Below are 13,294 nucleotides of genomic sequence, written 5' to 3'. Positions count from 1 at the left end.
AGGCTTGTTGTTGTTGCTGTTGTTGTTGTTGTTGTTGTTCCTTTAATGCATTATTCAACATGTTTATACTTACATTTTATAATGCTAGGAGGGTGGGGTTTGGAGGAAAGGCATGGAGTCCATTGTTGGTCTCCAATCTAAATAAAGAGGGGAAGTAGCAAGTTTTTTTTTTAGGGGAAGTGGAAAGTTTGATTTGAGGCATTGCATGGAATTCGAACATTGCAGGCCAACCAAAAAATTAACTCAAATGTAAAGAGCTCTGCTATGAAGCTCAGAATTCTCATATATTTGGTGTTCTATGTACTAGCGATTTCTAGAATCAAAAAATGGTTTAGGTTGATGCAAGTAAAATCATATTAAAGTACGACCAAAAAATTAAAGCCTTATAGTGGTAGAAAAAAAGGACTACCTATCTATCGAATGATCACTGACTTTGTCATGGCAGAACCGACATGTGAACAACTTGCCACAACAGGCAGACAGAAGCTTGCAGTTTCTTTTGTAGTGCTCACATCCATATATTAACTTCTCTGGATCCCGGAATGACGGAGAACAACCCCGAATATCTTTACCATCATTGTCTTCAGTTTTATTTTGAGTTAACTTTTGTTGAGCAGCTATCCAGCGGCTACAATAGAAATCAAACAAATAGTAATGGAACAAGAAGAAATTGAGAACCTTAAACATGAAACTGATAATCCAATTAAGCAGAAATCAACCTGGTCATAAGATTTTGAATAAGATACGCTTTTCTTCGTGGATCAAGGGTTGGGTCTCGAGAAACCTTCCGTACTTCAGCCTCTAGCTCATTTTGATTCATTCTAAAAATATCTTTCCATCCAGGCTTGAACATACGGTCACTTTTGTCAAGACTTTCGTGATAAACAGTCCCTAAGAGGCCAAAAAAGAATGTTACCCATATAAAGTAAAGGACCTTAAACAATTAAAAATATAGAACGACAATTTGGATCATTTGGAAGAGCACCATGATCTACTGAAGCCTGAGCACAATTTGGAGCAACATTCCACCACTCATTTAACCACTCATTGAACATAGTATTTTTGGTTGCCTTCCTCCAAGTATCCATCATCATATTCTGCTCCTCCTGGGTGAGTGCAGAGGTAACCCATGGCAACATTGACTGGAGGACCTCTGCCCCGGTTGTTCCAATAATTCGACCAACAATCTTATCTTGCTCCTCAACTGAAAAATGCTTGTCAAATAGAGGCCATAACTCGAGCTCTTCCATGAAAACATGCTGGTCCAGTGTAACTCGTATAGATTTACACATTCCCTGAAGTTTTGTAGCAAGTTCATTATGCTTTCTTTTCCAGCTCGTCTCATGACAAGATGAATTACAGACAATTCCTTCCTCAGGTATGGCATCTGTACGGGTCACGCTATCATGCAACTCTGAAAGCTCTGAAAGAATTTCAGATATATCTTTGAATAGCTTCTCCTCCTGCTTGTGATCAAGAGTGTATGAATGGCTGACATTGTGAAGAGTCTCTCTTGACTCTAATGCAGGGAAAACAATGTCATCCTCAGCATTACTATGAGCTCTGTACAGACCCCAAAGTAAACGAAATCTTCCACTGAACTGACGCAGAAAAGTCTCATCACAATCTATAATCTTTCCAGATTCAACATCCAGATACTCTAAATCCTTTTGAATTGCTTTATGAAATTTGAAAATATTATCAATCGGTCTGATCGAACAATCCATATTGGATGACAATGTGTCAGTTTCCCAGAGGAAAAGACTAGAATTAAGAGAAGGGACAGTTGAATTGTAAGACAATGATCGCAGTGATTTCCCAGTAGCCAGGGAACTAAGTCTTAAGTTACTGCAATCAACGCCTAACCCAGGTACACAACAAGTAGTACTGCACAAATCATTAGCCTCCATTTTGCCTGTATGACAACTATCAGAGGCATTTGGGGATGATCTGCCGGCATCATGTCGCTTCAATGGACTTCTTTGACTCGCCATCTGTTCATGTTGTGAATGTGATAGAAGTAGGTTTCTATGTGAGCAGGCACATTTACAACTTCCCAGACTAAAATCTGATTCTATATCCTTCCTTTCTGACAAGAAGCAACCAGTTGCCTCTGAAGACAAGCATATAAATTTGCCAGGGCTAGAGATATCCCTAGTCCGACCTTTACATGCCCAACCGGAGAAAAGAGTCACCAATGCAGTGTCGGATGGTGGAGCTGCAAAAAAAAAAAAAAAAAAAAAAATGAGAAAAAAAAAAAAAAAAAGATATGAGTAAGATACCTCTTAAAAAACTATGAAAAAAGTAAGAAGCTAAGAAATTAAAAAAAGACGCTCAGCAACCTGCCAAATGTATATTGTGGAGGAAAGACTTTGCCTGCTCATGAGTAAGCATGGAAACCAACCAGGGTAAAGCACGTTCTAATAATCTCAAAGGCATCACACATAAACTCTTATACAGTAGCTCACGCTGCTTGTCTGGAGAGAAATGCATCCTGGCAAGGGGAAGAACCTAGAATAACGAGATAAGCTAAAGACAGCAGCTCCATTTACTCAACAAACCCCAGTTAACACAGGCAAGAGCTGCACATACCTCAACTTCTTCATTAACGAAATGCTTCTGGATGGCTTCCATCATCTGATCTGCATATGAACATAACTTCAAATAGAAGTCAGCAGTGCTCGAATTTGTTCCTGTACTTTTGATTTTTTCAATCAAAAGCCTGATTTTGTTAAATTGGCTTTCCTCTTCTGCATGCTCCTGTATAAAAGACACTTCTCCATCAACTGCTGGAAAGATAACTTGATCTTCAGCTATGCTGCAAGGAATAAATATTTATTAGCATCACCACCCATGTTGAACTATTTGAGGATCTCTACAATAAGAACAACAACAAGAAGAAGCCTTTATCAATCATTTTTCTCCATTGCTCCTATTAAGAGTCAAATCTCATTTAAATAGATTAAAAAAATGTCAAATTTGGGGATCTCTATATGAATTAAATGTTAGGTCTAGAGAGTTGTTAGGTATATAGTTGTCATCAAAATCCTACACGTTTGGATCTTGCCCAATTCATTAATCAAACCAAGTCTAGTTTTAAGTTAGAAACCATACACAATGAAAACCGACTATAGTCACCTTAATACACAATGAAAACCGACTATAGGCTACCTACACTTAATTAACAAAATTTCATTAAAAACTATTTTTCATCCATTTCAAATCATATGCTAACCATTCAAATTGTAAGTCAGCAAGGAACAAAGAACTAACAAATATTTATTTAGCTGGTGTTTTTTTTTTCAATTCACAACTGAAATGAGTTCTGTTCAACGGATGATGCTCCACCAAGTTACTCTTTTAATAAATATAAAAGAAACTCGGTTTGATGAACTGAAAGCTGACTCTGAGTGTGTCAAGTCCATAGACATGAAATTAAAACAGACCTGAAGAATTAATAGATAAGATGAAAATGAGTGTATCTGTCCAGTTCATTCATTAGTTATATTGCTAAAATCAGAAAACAACCATGCTATCGCTGTGGCGGGTACATTATGTTCAAATTACATGGACGCATTCAAAAATTTATTTTGAGAAAAGAACTTCTCATATCATTCCTTCAGAATTAAAAGCAACCATACAGATTTAAATCCCCAACGGTAAAGTAAATTTAATAGAAACTACTTAAATTATATGTGCTGTATTTCCTTCTTTCAAAAAACAGTATATGTAATGTATATATCTCATTATTAGGATATAATTACAGAAGGAAATAGATAGTAAGAATTGATGCATGGAAGGAAAAAATTGAAACAACTAGCCATGTAACACAAGCTGGGACTACAGACCAGTAGAAGAATAGCAAGCTGTGCTGTAGTGGGGACCAAAGAAAGCATGAAGGAGCTGGAATGGAAACACAGATCACGGTGAGGAGGATGGGGCACTAGAATAGCAATTTCAGCCCAAGATAATTTAGGAATACACGTGGGAGCTCGAGTAGGAAATCTAGCTCTCCGTGAGAAGGCGCCAATAGCTCAAGTGTTTGAATTTGAATTTATTTCCTGGATTAATGAGAAACTGCCAGCCATTAATATTATTTTATATTTATCAACACTCCCCTCAAGTCTAAGAATAGAAATTTATCATTCCTAACTTGTTCAACATATCTTCTAAAGCTCCTTTGCTAAAGATTTTTGTGAGAACATCAGCTTGTTGTGAAATAGTATAAATATAACATATCACTCTATTCAATCACTCTTTCTATAAATGAATGATCAATTCCGGCACATTTCAGTCTGTCATATTGAACAAAATCGTTCACAATATTGATTACTGATTTATGGTTACAAATCTCGTGATGTATTGTTTGCTAATCCTCTATCAATCTTTCTAACCAGAAAATTAGATAGATTCATGTGCAATAGAACGAGATTCTACTTCAAGACTGCTTCTAACCACCACAGTCTGTTTTTTTACTCCTCCAAGTAAGAAAATTTCCCCATAATTTTGTGCAAAATCTTAAGATGGCTTTGTTATCCTCACCTACTACCAATTTGAGTTAGTATATCCTTCTATATTACTTTTATGATTTTGTAGCACAACAAATCCCTTTATGGACTTCCTTTAAAATATTTCAATATAGATAATTCATAGAATCTAAGTGCCTTGGAGTTGGAGAATATATTAAATGACATGCAAAGCTCACTACATATGCAATTCTGATCTAGTTCGTGATAGATAAATGACTCTTTCTACCAACCACTAATATCATTCTTTAACATTTGTTGGTTCATGATCCTTCCCTCACTTCTTATAATCTTTTCTAAGTGGAGCAACCATAAGCGTGCATCCTAATCTTTCATTTTCTTTGAACAGATCAGTGTTCCTTTAGGACATAAAAATATCATTCTTATTTTTATTAACTTCTATTTCAAGGAAATATTTAAGTTTGCCCCATTCTTTAACCTGAAATTCCTTCTTCAATTCCCCCTTTTATTTATTTATTTATTAGATATTAGCACTTGTAATTACAATATCATCTAAATACACATTAGAATTGAATTCTCCCCTTCTCCAAATTTGAAAAAAGAAAACGATGTCATCATCCTTTCCTTGTTCCCCAACTCAGTGGGGGTAGAACTATCCCATGAACCATGCTTGTGGTGATTATTTTAGACCATAGAGAAATTTTTTTAAACAAACAAACTTTTCCTTTTTCTAATTGAAATCCTAGATGAACCTTCATGTACACTTTTCTTCAAGTATGGCATGCAAGAAAGAATTTTTATGTCGAGTTGATAAAGCTCCCAATTTAAGCTTACTACTAAGGATGATAAGACCCGAATAATATTCATTTTTTAAATTGGAGCAAATGTCTCCTCATTATCTCTCTCACAAATTTGAGTGAAGCATTGAACTACTCGTTAATTTCACCATTAACTTTACATTTTATGATAAATACTCACTTCTAAACACTTTTTTTTCTCAAGACAATTGACAATATCCCAGTTATCATTTTTCTCAAAGGCCCTCATTTCTTCAAAAATAGCCTTTTTCAACTCTGGATTTTAAAGTGCCCCACACACTTCTAGGTATTGCAATGTCATCAATCTTAGTTATAAAAGCCTTGATGTGATGTGAGGAGATGGTTTAGAACAAGATAAATAATTTATGATTGATAATTTAATACAATTTATTGGCCCTTTCCTAAATGTAATAGGTAAATCAAGGTTATCACTTGGATACCTTACATCCAGATCATCTTTCAAAGTTGATGATTGACGTTATTGATAGACTCTCGGTCTCCTTGAATGTGCAATCATGATTTTTTTCCAAAATGGGGTCTCCCCTGGGGTTAGTACTTCGGTGTTTTAGAAGAGAATTGGAGTATTTATATGAGTCCAAGGTAGAGCAGTAGATGTCATACATATTTTGAGATATAGATGGGAGATTGTGGAATCCCAGTGATATGCTTCATTGTTCCATCCTTGTTTTGAGTATACCGGATTATCTTAAAAGAATGTGACATTGATAAACACATTCTTTTTCAAAGGATAAAGAGTAGCACTTATAATCCTTTTAGTTGGGAATTATCCAACAGATACACATTTCACGGCCATTAGATCAAATTTGCTTTGATTTGGTTAGGTGATGTTGTGTACAAAAGTATCATAACTGAAAATGAGGATGTTGATCATGAAGAACACTTGTAGGAGTTCAAAAAATAAGTGTCATGGATAGTAGATGGTTAATTAGATATCTATATGTGAGAATAACTCGCCCCCCCCCCCCCCCCCCAAAACCCCCCCCCCCCCCCCCCCCCCAATAGGAGTTTGAAATAGAGTTTATGGATATGATAGATCTCATCATTTTGCCAATAAATGGCTATTTGCTAAGGGTATCGACAAAAGAGCTTTGATGGCGTATACCATTTCCATTTATATATTGAGTAAACTCATGGAAAATTATTATTTCCCATTTTCAATGTAAATAAGTTGGATAGAGGTTTGAAACACATTTTTTATAAAGTTATCAAATTTTTTAAACAAATAATAGGATTTTGATTTTTCTCTCATGTATATGGATAAAAAGGATTCATGTAGCCGACTCCACGTAGTGGGATAAAGGCTTGATGTTGTTGTTGTTGTTGTTGTTGTACTCAATATACCATTGTATGATCATCAATAAAAGTTATGAAACATTGGATTCTTGTAGCACTAGTAGTTCTAGTAGGTCCCTAAATGTCACTATGAATATGATGAAAGGATTTCGATGGTTCGCATGGCCACGATGAAAATTTTACTTCAACTTTGTTCGGCAAGAACACATATTTCACACTTGAGGGAAATATTATCTTTATTAATAAATAATTTTGGATACAATTTTTTGATAGAAAAAACTTGGATGTCCCAAATACTAATGTCATAATATAATATTGGAATTTCATAGGACAGAAAGATTTACACTACTATTAAGATTTTGAACGGGGGTGGGGGCATTGATGGGGACAAGGTAGCATAGCACATTCCTTTCATCAACGCTCAATCATTTTCTCTAAAGTTTGGCCATTGATACGTCACCAAAAATAACCTTGATCAGGCATGAGTCTCGAGGCACATTTGATTTAAAACTTTCAAAATTAAATTTAGGATCTTCCGAACTCCGATTTCAACAAACTTATATTCGAACTAAACGTCTCAACAACATAAATCCAATGACACCAGAAGTGGTCCAATCCAAACCCAAATGAGCCCAAATCAAACAGAGTTAAAAGCTTTAGAAATTTAATTGAATAAACAAATAATCTCCAAAAGTGGTATGCTTATAGTCGAATCAAGCAGCCCGATGAGACGAATCGAGCAAGCTCAAGATCGATTGATTCATACATTAATTCTTCGTACTATTGTAATTTTACATCTTTCATTTAAGGTATAAGCCAATCTTTATAATTTATACATACATATTGAAATCCTTTCAGTTGGGCAAGGCCCCGTGGTTTTCCCTTTCCTGATTTTCCATGTAAAAATCTCTAATGTTATCTAATCTCACTTATTTATCTATTTGTGTGTTGGGCATTCATGCAAAGCTAAGACATAAAACTATCTTTCTATCGCCACAAATTTTCTAGCCTGTAACAATCCTTTAAATTACAATGGTAGGAGAAATATGTTACTTTATATATCATATCTTTTGTCAACTTATTAACAGATAATAAATTTTAAGTTAACATTCATGCATAGAGAACATTCTTTAATAGCAAAACCGATACACGAAACGTTCCTTGTACCATAGCTGAAGATTCTTACCAATAGCCACCCACACATCAATAGGGTGAACAATCATCATGTATGTTACAAATTCTTTTGGTGATCTTGCTATGAGATCTAAAATTCATTACATCAATAGTCCAGCATGTTTCAATTTTTGAGAATAATGGACAACTTATATTACTTTGTTAAGCCAGAAAAACTATAGACTTCATTGCTTTTTGAGTCTCTCTTTCTTATCCTATCTTAGGTTGATCAAATAATTGGTTGAGTGTTAAAATGTAAAACCAAAAGACAAGCTCGGATTTGTCTCTATAAGATGAATGTTTTTATTCATTACTTCGAATTTCAAACTTACAATTTTCGAGTTTCTCATATATCTCTAGTACAGATCACGGGTGTGATATGATTTGTGATAGTATTCACAACACACCTCTTTCTCTTGAGATGTTCGACCTTCTTATTTATTGTAGGAGACCAATGTTGTAGAGCCAACCAAGTATCGAACTTTGGATATATAATGAGTTTGGTGCATGACTCATCATTCTTCATTTTCAGCTTTCATCTCTTCTTATATCTACAAAGGGGTTCTCATTGTAAGGAAGGGCTTCATTCTAAGTAATCTTCCTAAAACTTCATCTAAATCAGAGTTGAGATCTCAAATCCATTTCCCTACCAAACTTCAATTAGGGAGTCGGAATATTCAATGAGAATGTTTTTATCTTGTCGAAAATCTAATTTTAAATATTAGGTTGCATTTTCTATATTAGAGTACTCTTGCATAGCATCACATATTTTCTATAGAAGAGAGAAGTTTTTATAATCTTTGGCTCCATGAAATTTATGAATCAAGCAATGACAATAGAATTCTCTGCTTCCCAAGAATAGTAATTCAATGCATCTTTGGATAGTTATCATGACTTTCCCATCATATAGCCATCATTCCATATTCCTCTTATCAAATGTATGACGAATTCAAACTATTTATAATAATTAATTCCATTAAGCTTGTGTTGAGTCATGTGTGATTTAGAGAGATTGAACTTCATACATGGGATGAAAGTTTGATCCATAACAGGCGTTAGGGAAGGACATTCTTCACATGGAGGATAGTTTCTCAATCACCACATTAATGATGTGCTATGATCTACGTCATGATCTCTACAGAATATTGGCTTATCGTCCGAAATCTCGTTTTGATACCACGAACAAAATATAATTTGCTAGAAATATTTTTCTCATATCATTTTTCCTCGATTATAGGCTGTATATATATATATCCAAAATAGTAAAGGAACTATAATAGAAACAAAGTAAATTACATATGTTGCATTTTCTTCTTTCTACAAAGGATAGAGCACATGAATGCCATCATTAGGGGATAATTATAGAAGGAATAGATGCTAGGAATTGATGCTTCTATAAAGGAAGACATGAAAACAATTAACCATCTAACAGTAGTTGGGGCAGTAGCAGACAGCGGCATAGGAGAGCTGCATCTTTGGTGAGGAACAGGGAAAGAGCGTGCCAGCTGGAATGGAAACCCAGCTCATGGTTACAAGGATGAGGCTCTAGAATAACAATTCCAGACCAAAGTAATGCAGGAATACACACGTGGGAGCTGGAATAGGAAATCCACCTCTCAAAGAAGAGACACCAATAGCTTAAGTACTTGAATTTGAATTTATTTCATGGTTTACTGAGAAACCACCATCCATTGATGTTTTTTTTATATTAGCCAACAATGCACACACAGAGACTCTAAAGGTATAACGAGCAATGATAACAAACCCAACATTGAGTAATTTCCAATAGGTTAAGAGATGAGAAGAACTTAACTAGTCCATCCAGGCAGTCAAACAATGTTCTAGTAAAAAAAGGCATGTCAAATGTCACGATTCTAAAATTATTGGCCTTCATGCAGGCCTTTACTTTTTACTGGTTTATATAAGATGAGCATTGTATTTGAGAAAACAACTCAAATATGGCAATCAAAAAATTACAACCGTTGAACAAATGACAGGACTAACAAAACGCATGCAAGAATTTATGAACAAAAATATTACTCTAAAAAATTAAAACCAATTACTACCAAGTGACACAAGAATATGTTGCACAGTCATTAAAATGAGCAATGATATGATTCTCAGTCAAGATGATCACATATCTAATGTGTGATATTCAGCATAAAAAGAAAACACAAAAGCCTCAAACCTATGAAAGATGCAAACGTCAGCAATAAATTGCAGTCTTTCACCAAACTTAGACAAGTCATGGAAACCTGAAGAAAGTTGGATCTTTCTTGCCTCTTCTGCTATATCACTCAACTCATGCTTAATAGCATTATGCCAGAGCAATATCTCATTTATTGGTTGGCTCCCAAGAAAACCAGTAGAGCTGTAATCTGGCTCCGCATGTTTCCTCTTTCCAGTTCTTGAATGCTCCCATGAAAAATATAGTTCGTCTGCTTGATCAAGAACTTTACAAGGTTCAGCATCAAGATATTTTTCAACGTGGGAATCATCAATGGAGTTTTGGGCCTGATTCTTCTCTTTGATGCATTTACCTTCCATCCAAGTAAATACTACCTAAAATTTTCAGTTAGATGTGTCAATAGTTATTATAGGCATCGGATTAAAGAGAAGGTTTAAATGCTAAACAGGTAATTTTACTTCTTGAAGAAGCTTCTGTCCTGGAATTATCTTGCGAAGACATTTTAACATATCCTGATGTTCATCAGGTGAAATACAAGATGAAAGCCAAGGGAGAAACTCTGCCATCATGTTCACAGGGATGCTACACAAAAATTGCCAGACCAGATCAGCTTGCTCGTCAAAGGAAAACTTCTCAATAATCAGGGGAAAGACCTGTGCCAACAGAAATATGGCCTCAATGTTCGATGTTAAATAGTAACCAAAAAAATAATGTAGCGATAGCACAAGATAATCAATCACATATGTAAACATAATTGCATAGATACCATCAACAAAGTATATCTGATAGCTTTTATTTATACAAATCAACATTTAATAAAGTGCAGTAATATGCAATTATGCAAATCAACAAATGGATTAACATCAAACAATTTATTCACATGAACATGTGGGACCGTTTGTGCACCACATTTGGAAAGGGTGCAAACATATTATGAATACAAAAATGAGATATTCTACATAAATTTATCAACCCAAAAAATTTCTTAATTTAGTTTCACCAACCCTTATTCTTCTAAATATTACTTGCCCATAAAATACCCTCCACCTAACGCATGCCATTCCTAAACTTCGTGCTTCAAACAATAATTAATATCATTTTTTTGTTTTTATATATAAGCTAGAACACCCACCTTTTAGCATAAGCAATTAGATACAAGAAGCTTAAGGGGAAATTTAGTTTGAAGTAATATAGGTGTAAAGTAATCCTTTTACATGAGTTTTAAAAATATTAATATTTGGTTGGATGAAAAAGGAATGCACAATAAAGTAAAAGGAATACAGTGTAATGCATTTTAGTTCATTTTTTAGGCAAAGTAAACTAGCCCAATTTTAAGCCAAAATAAATTTCACCGCAAGCAACCTTTCTTGCCACCACCAATCGCTAGCCACTGCTGCGAACCGCCGGCCACCAACGTCATCACTCGTTGTTGGCCACCACTGCTGACCACCAAACACTGCGATACCGCCGCAGCCATCATCTTTAAACTTTACAATATATTCATTTTACATCAAACCAAACAATAAAAAAATACTTAACCTACAATTATTTACACTCATCCAAATAACACCATTTCATTCCTTTTACATGCATTCCTTTTTCAGCTAACTAAACAACTCATAAATAGGTAATTATTTTACCTATGCGCCAATCAATTCAAAGCTTAGAAGATGTATATTTCACATCTTTCAAATAATAGGCTAAGTTAAAAACAATTACTGATACAAAGAATATTGTATTATCTTTCATAAAAATTATTTATCTTTCTTAAAAATTACTTATGCGGAATTGCAATTAGCTGATCTTATGCACAAATATGGTGATTGGTGGAGAGGTTGAAGTTAGAAGCATTTATTATCCTACTAATGCTACTTCCACTTGCTAAAGCAAATCGACTTCAGACGAGTTGTCATTTCTAATATCTATGCTGATACAGTTCGGTTCCTTGTAATAGTTTGGGTTGGGTTCAGCCATTTGGCTCACTATTTGGTTTGGTTCATGGCTAGCATTTGGTTGGTTCACTGTTGTTGGATTTACTTGTAAGGTTATGTCGTTCACTGTGGCTGTCAGCTCAATGGATGATAAATGGTGTCTAGTTCGCTGTTTGATCCACTATCCTAACATTTAATTCGTGTGCAAGAAAACTGTTCCTCAACTTCATATGTGCGTTTGTCAACTTATCCTTCTAGTTTCTCTTTCAAAGCATCCACTTTCTTAGCCATCATAGGTCCCAAAAAAGTGCTATGATACCAATTTGATAGGAATCTTACCTCTACAAAGTGAAAACAGCAAGAATAAAGAAAAAACACAGCAGAAATTGGCAAGAAAAATAGTTAATTTAGCACAATAAATCAAGATACAAGTTGATCTACTATTCGAGAGGTAGATCATCTCTCACAAACCCTAGGCATTGTTAGGAATAACTCCAAAACAAACTGCATAAAACATAAATAATTTCCTAATCCTAAAATAATCCAATTGACTCTAATATAAAGCTTTTTATTCCCTCCCAAAATCTGAATTCAAATCAATCTTTTTTTCCTTAAATAAACTTCTCTAATTCTCTACCAAATTTGAATTCAAATCAGCACTCTTTCCTTAAATAAACTTTCATAATTCCCTCTTAATTCTTGTCTTCTATGGTAAGTAATTAGAGGTGAAATTATTCCACATTGAGCCCCTCTCTCCTCTTGCCCGCTGCCCACCTTAGTGGGGCCCACCTGCTCAACAGTCGTCAATCCATCAGGATGAAATGTGACTTCCCTCCTTGTTTGAAGAACAGATAAGGATCTTCCAGAAGATGGATGAGGTTTGGTTGTTTGGGCAAGAAGTCAAGAGAGCAAGAAGGGGGTGGGCTAAGGGAGAGAGCAACATAATTGGGTCAGCTAAGGGAGAAAAAAATTAAAAGTGATCATTCTCAACATTTATTCATTCATTAAACTTATTTAGAATCCATACCACAATGCACATATATTTAAATATAAAGATTGCAATGACACTAGGAAACATTAGGTATGTGTGTATGCTCAACAAAAGATGTACAAAATATGAAAAAGATGTAAAAATTATGAAAAAGATGCACCTTCCGCAATTCTATTAAGATGTATAGACTTTCCAGAAGATATTCCATGAACAATTTGTAAAGAAATTTTATGGTATAAGAGATGAAACTATTATAAATATTTTATTTAATAGGAGACACCAAATCCTAAGTGCCTAAACTTTTTTCCAATGATATAAGCCACTTCAACCAGCCAATCAATTATTTTCAAATGATTCACGAACCAGATGTCTCAATCACCACAACATGAGTA

General features: G+C 34.7%; 1 protein-coding gene across 3 annotated transcripts in view; it reads right to left on the bottom strand.

The window, feature by feature from the left end:
- The window catches only part of LOC110094889 (zinc finger protein BRUTUS), a 47,312-nt gene that overhangs the window by 24,586 nt on the left and 9,432 nt on the right, over nt 1–13,294 (bottom strand). For all 3 annotated transcript variants that reach the window (XM_028699913.1, XM_028699912.1, XM_020820229.2), the window contains exons 3-9: nt 10,439–10,633; nt 9,981–10,354; nt 2,593–2,818; nt 2,343–2,511; nt 986–2,218; nt 720–891; nt 410–628 (exon numbers count right to left, since the gene is read on the bottom strand). In XM_028699913.1, the coding sequence (XP_028555746.1) occupies nt 410–628; nt 720–891; nt 986–2,218; nt 2,343–2,511; nt 2,593–2,818; nt 9,981–10,354; nt 10,439–10,633 (2,588 nt within the window). The remainder of the gene's footprint in view (nt 1–409; nt 629–719; nt 892–985; nt 2,219–2,342; nt 2,512–2,592; nt 2,819–9,980; nt 10,355–10,438; nt 10,634–13,294) is intronic.

This window comes from Dendrobium catenatum, unplaced genomic scaffold, assembly GCF_001605985.2.
Source record: "Dendrobium catenatum unplaced genomic scaffold, ASM160598v2 fragScaff_scaffold_1413, whole genome shotgun sequence".
Taxonomy (NCBI): Eukaryota; Viridiplantae; Streptophyta; class Magnoliopsida; order Asparagales; family Orchidaceae; genus Dendrobium; species Dendrobium catenatum.
This window is presented reverse-complemented; position numbering and strand designations above follow the sequence as displayed.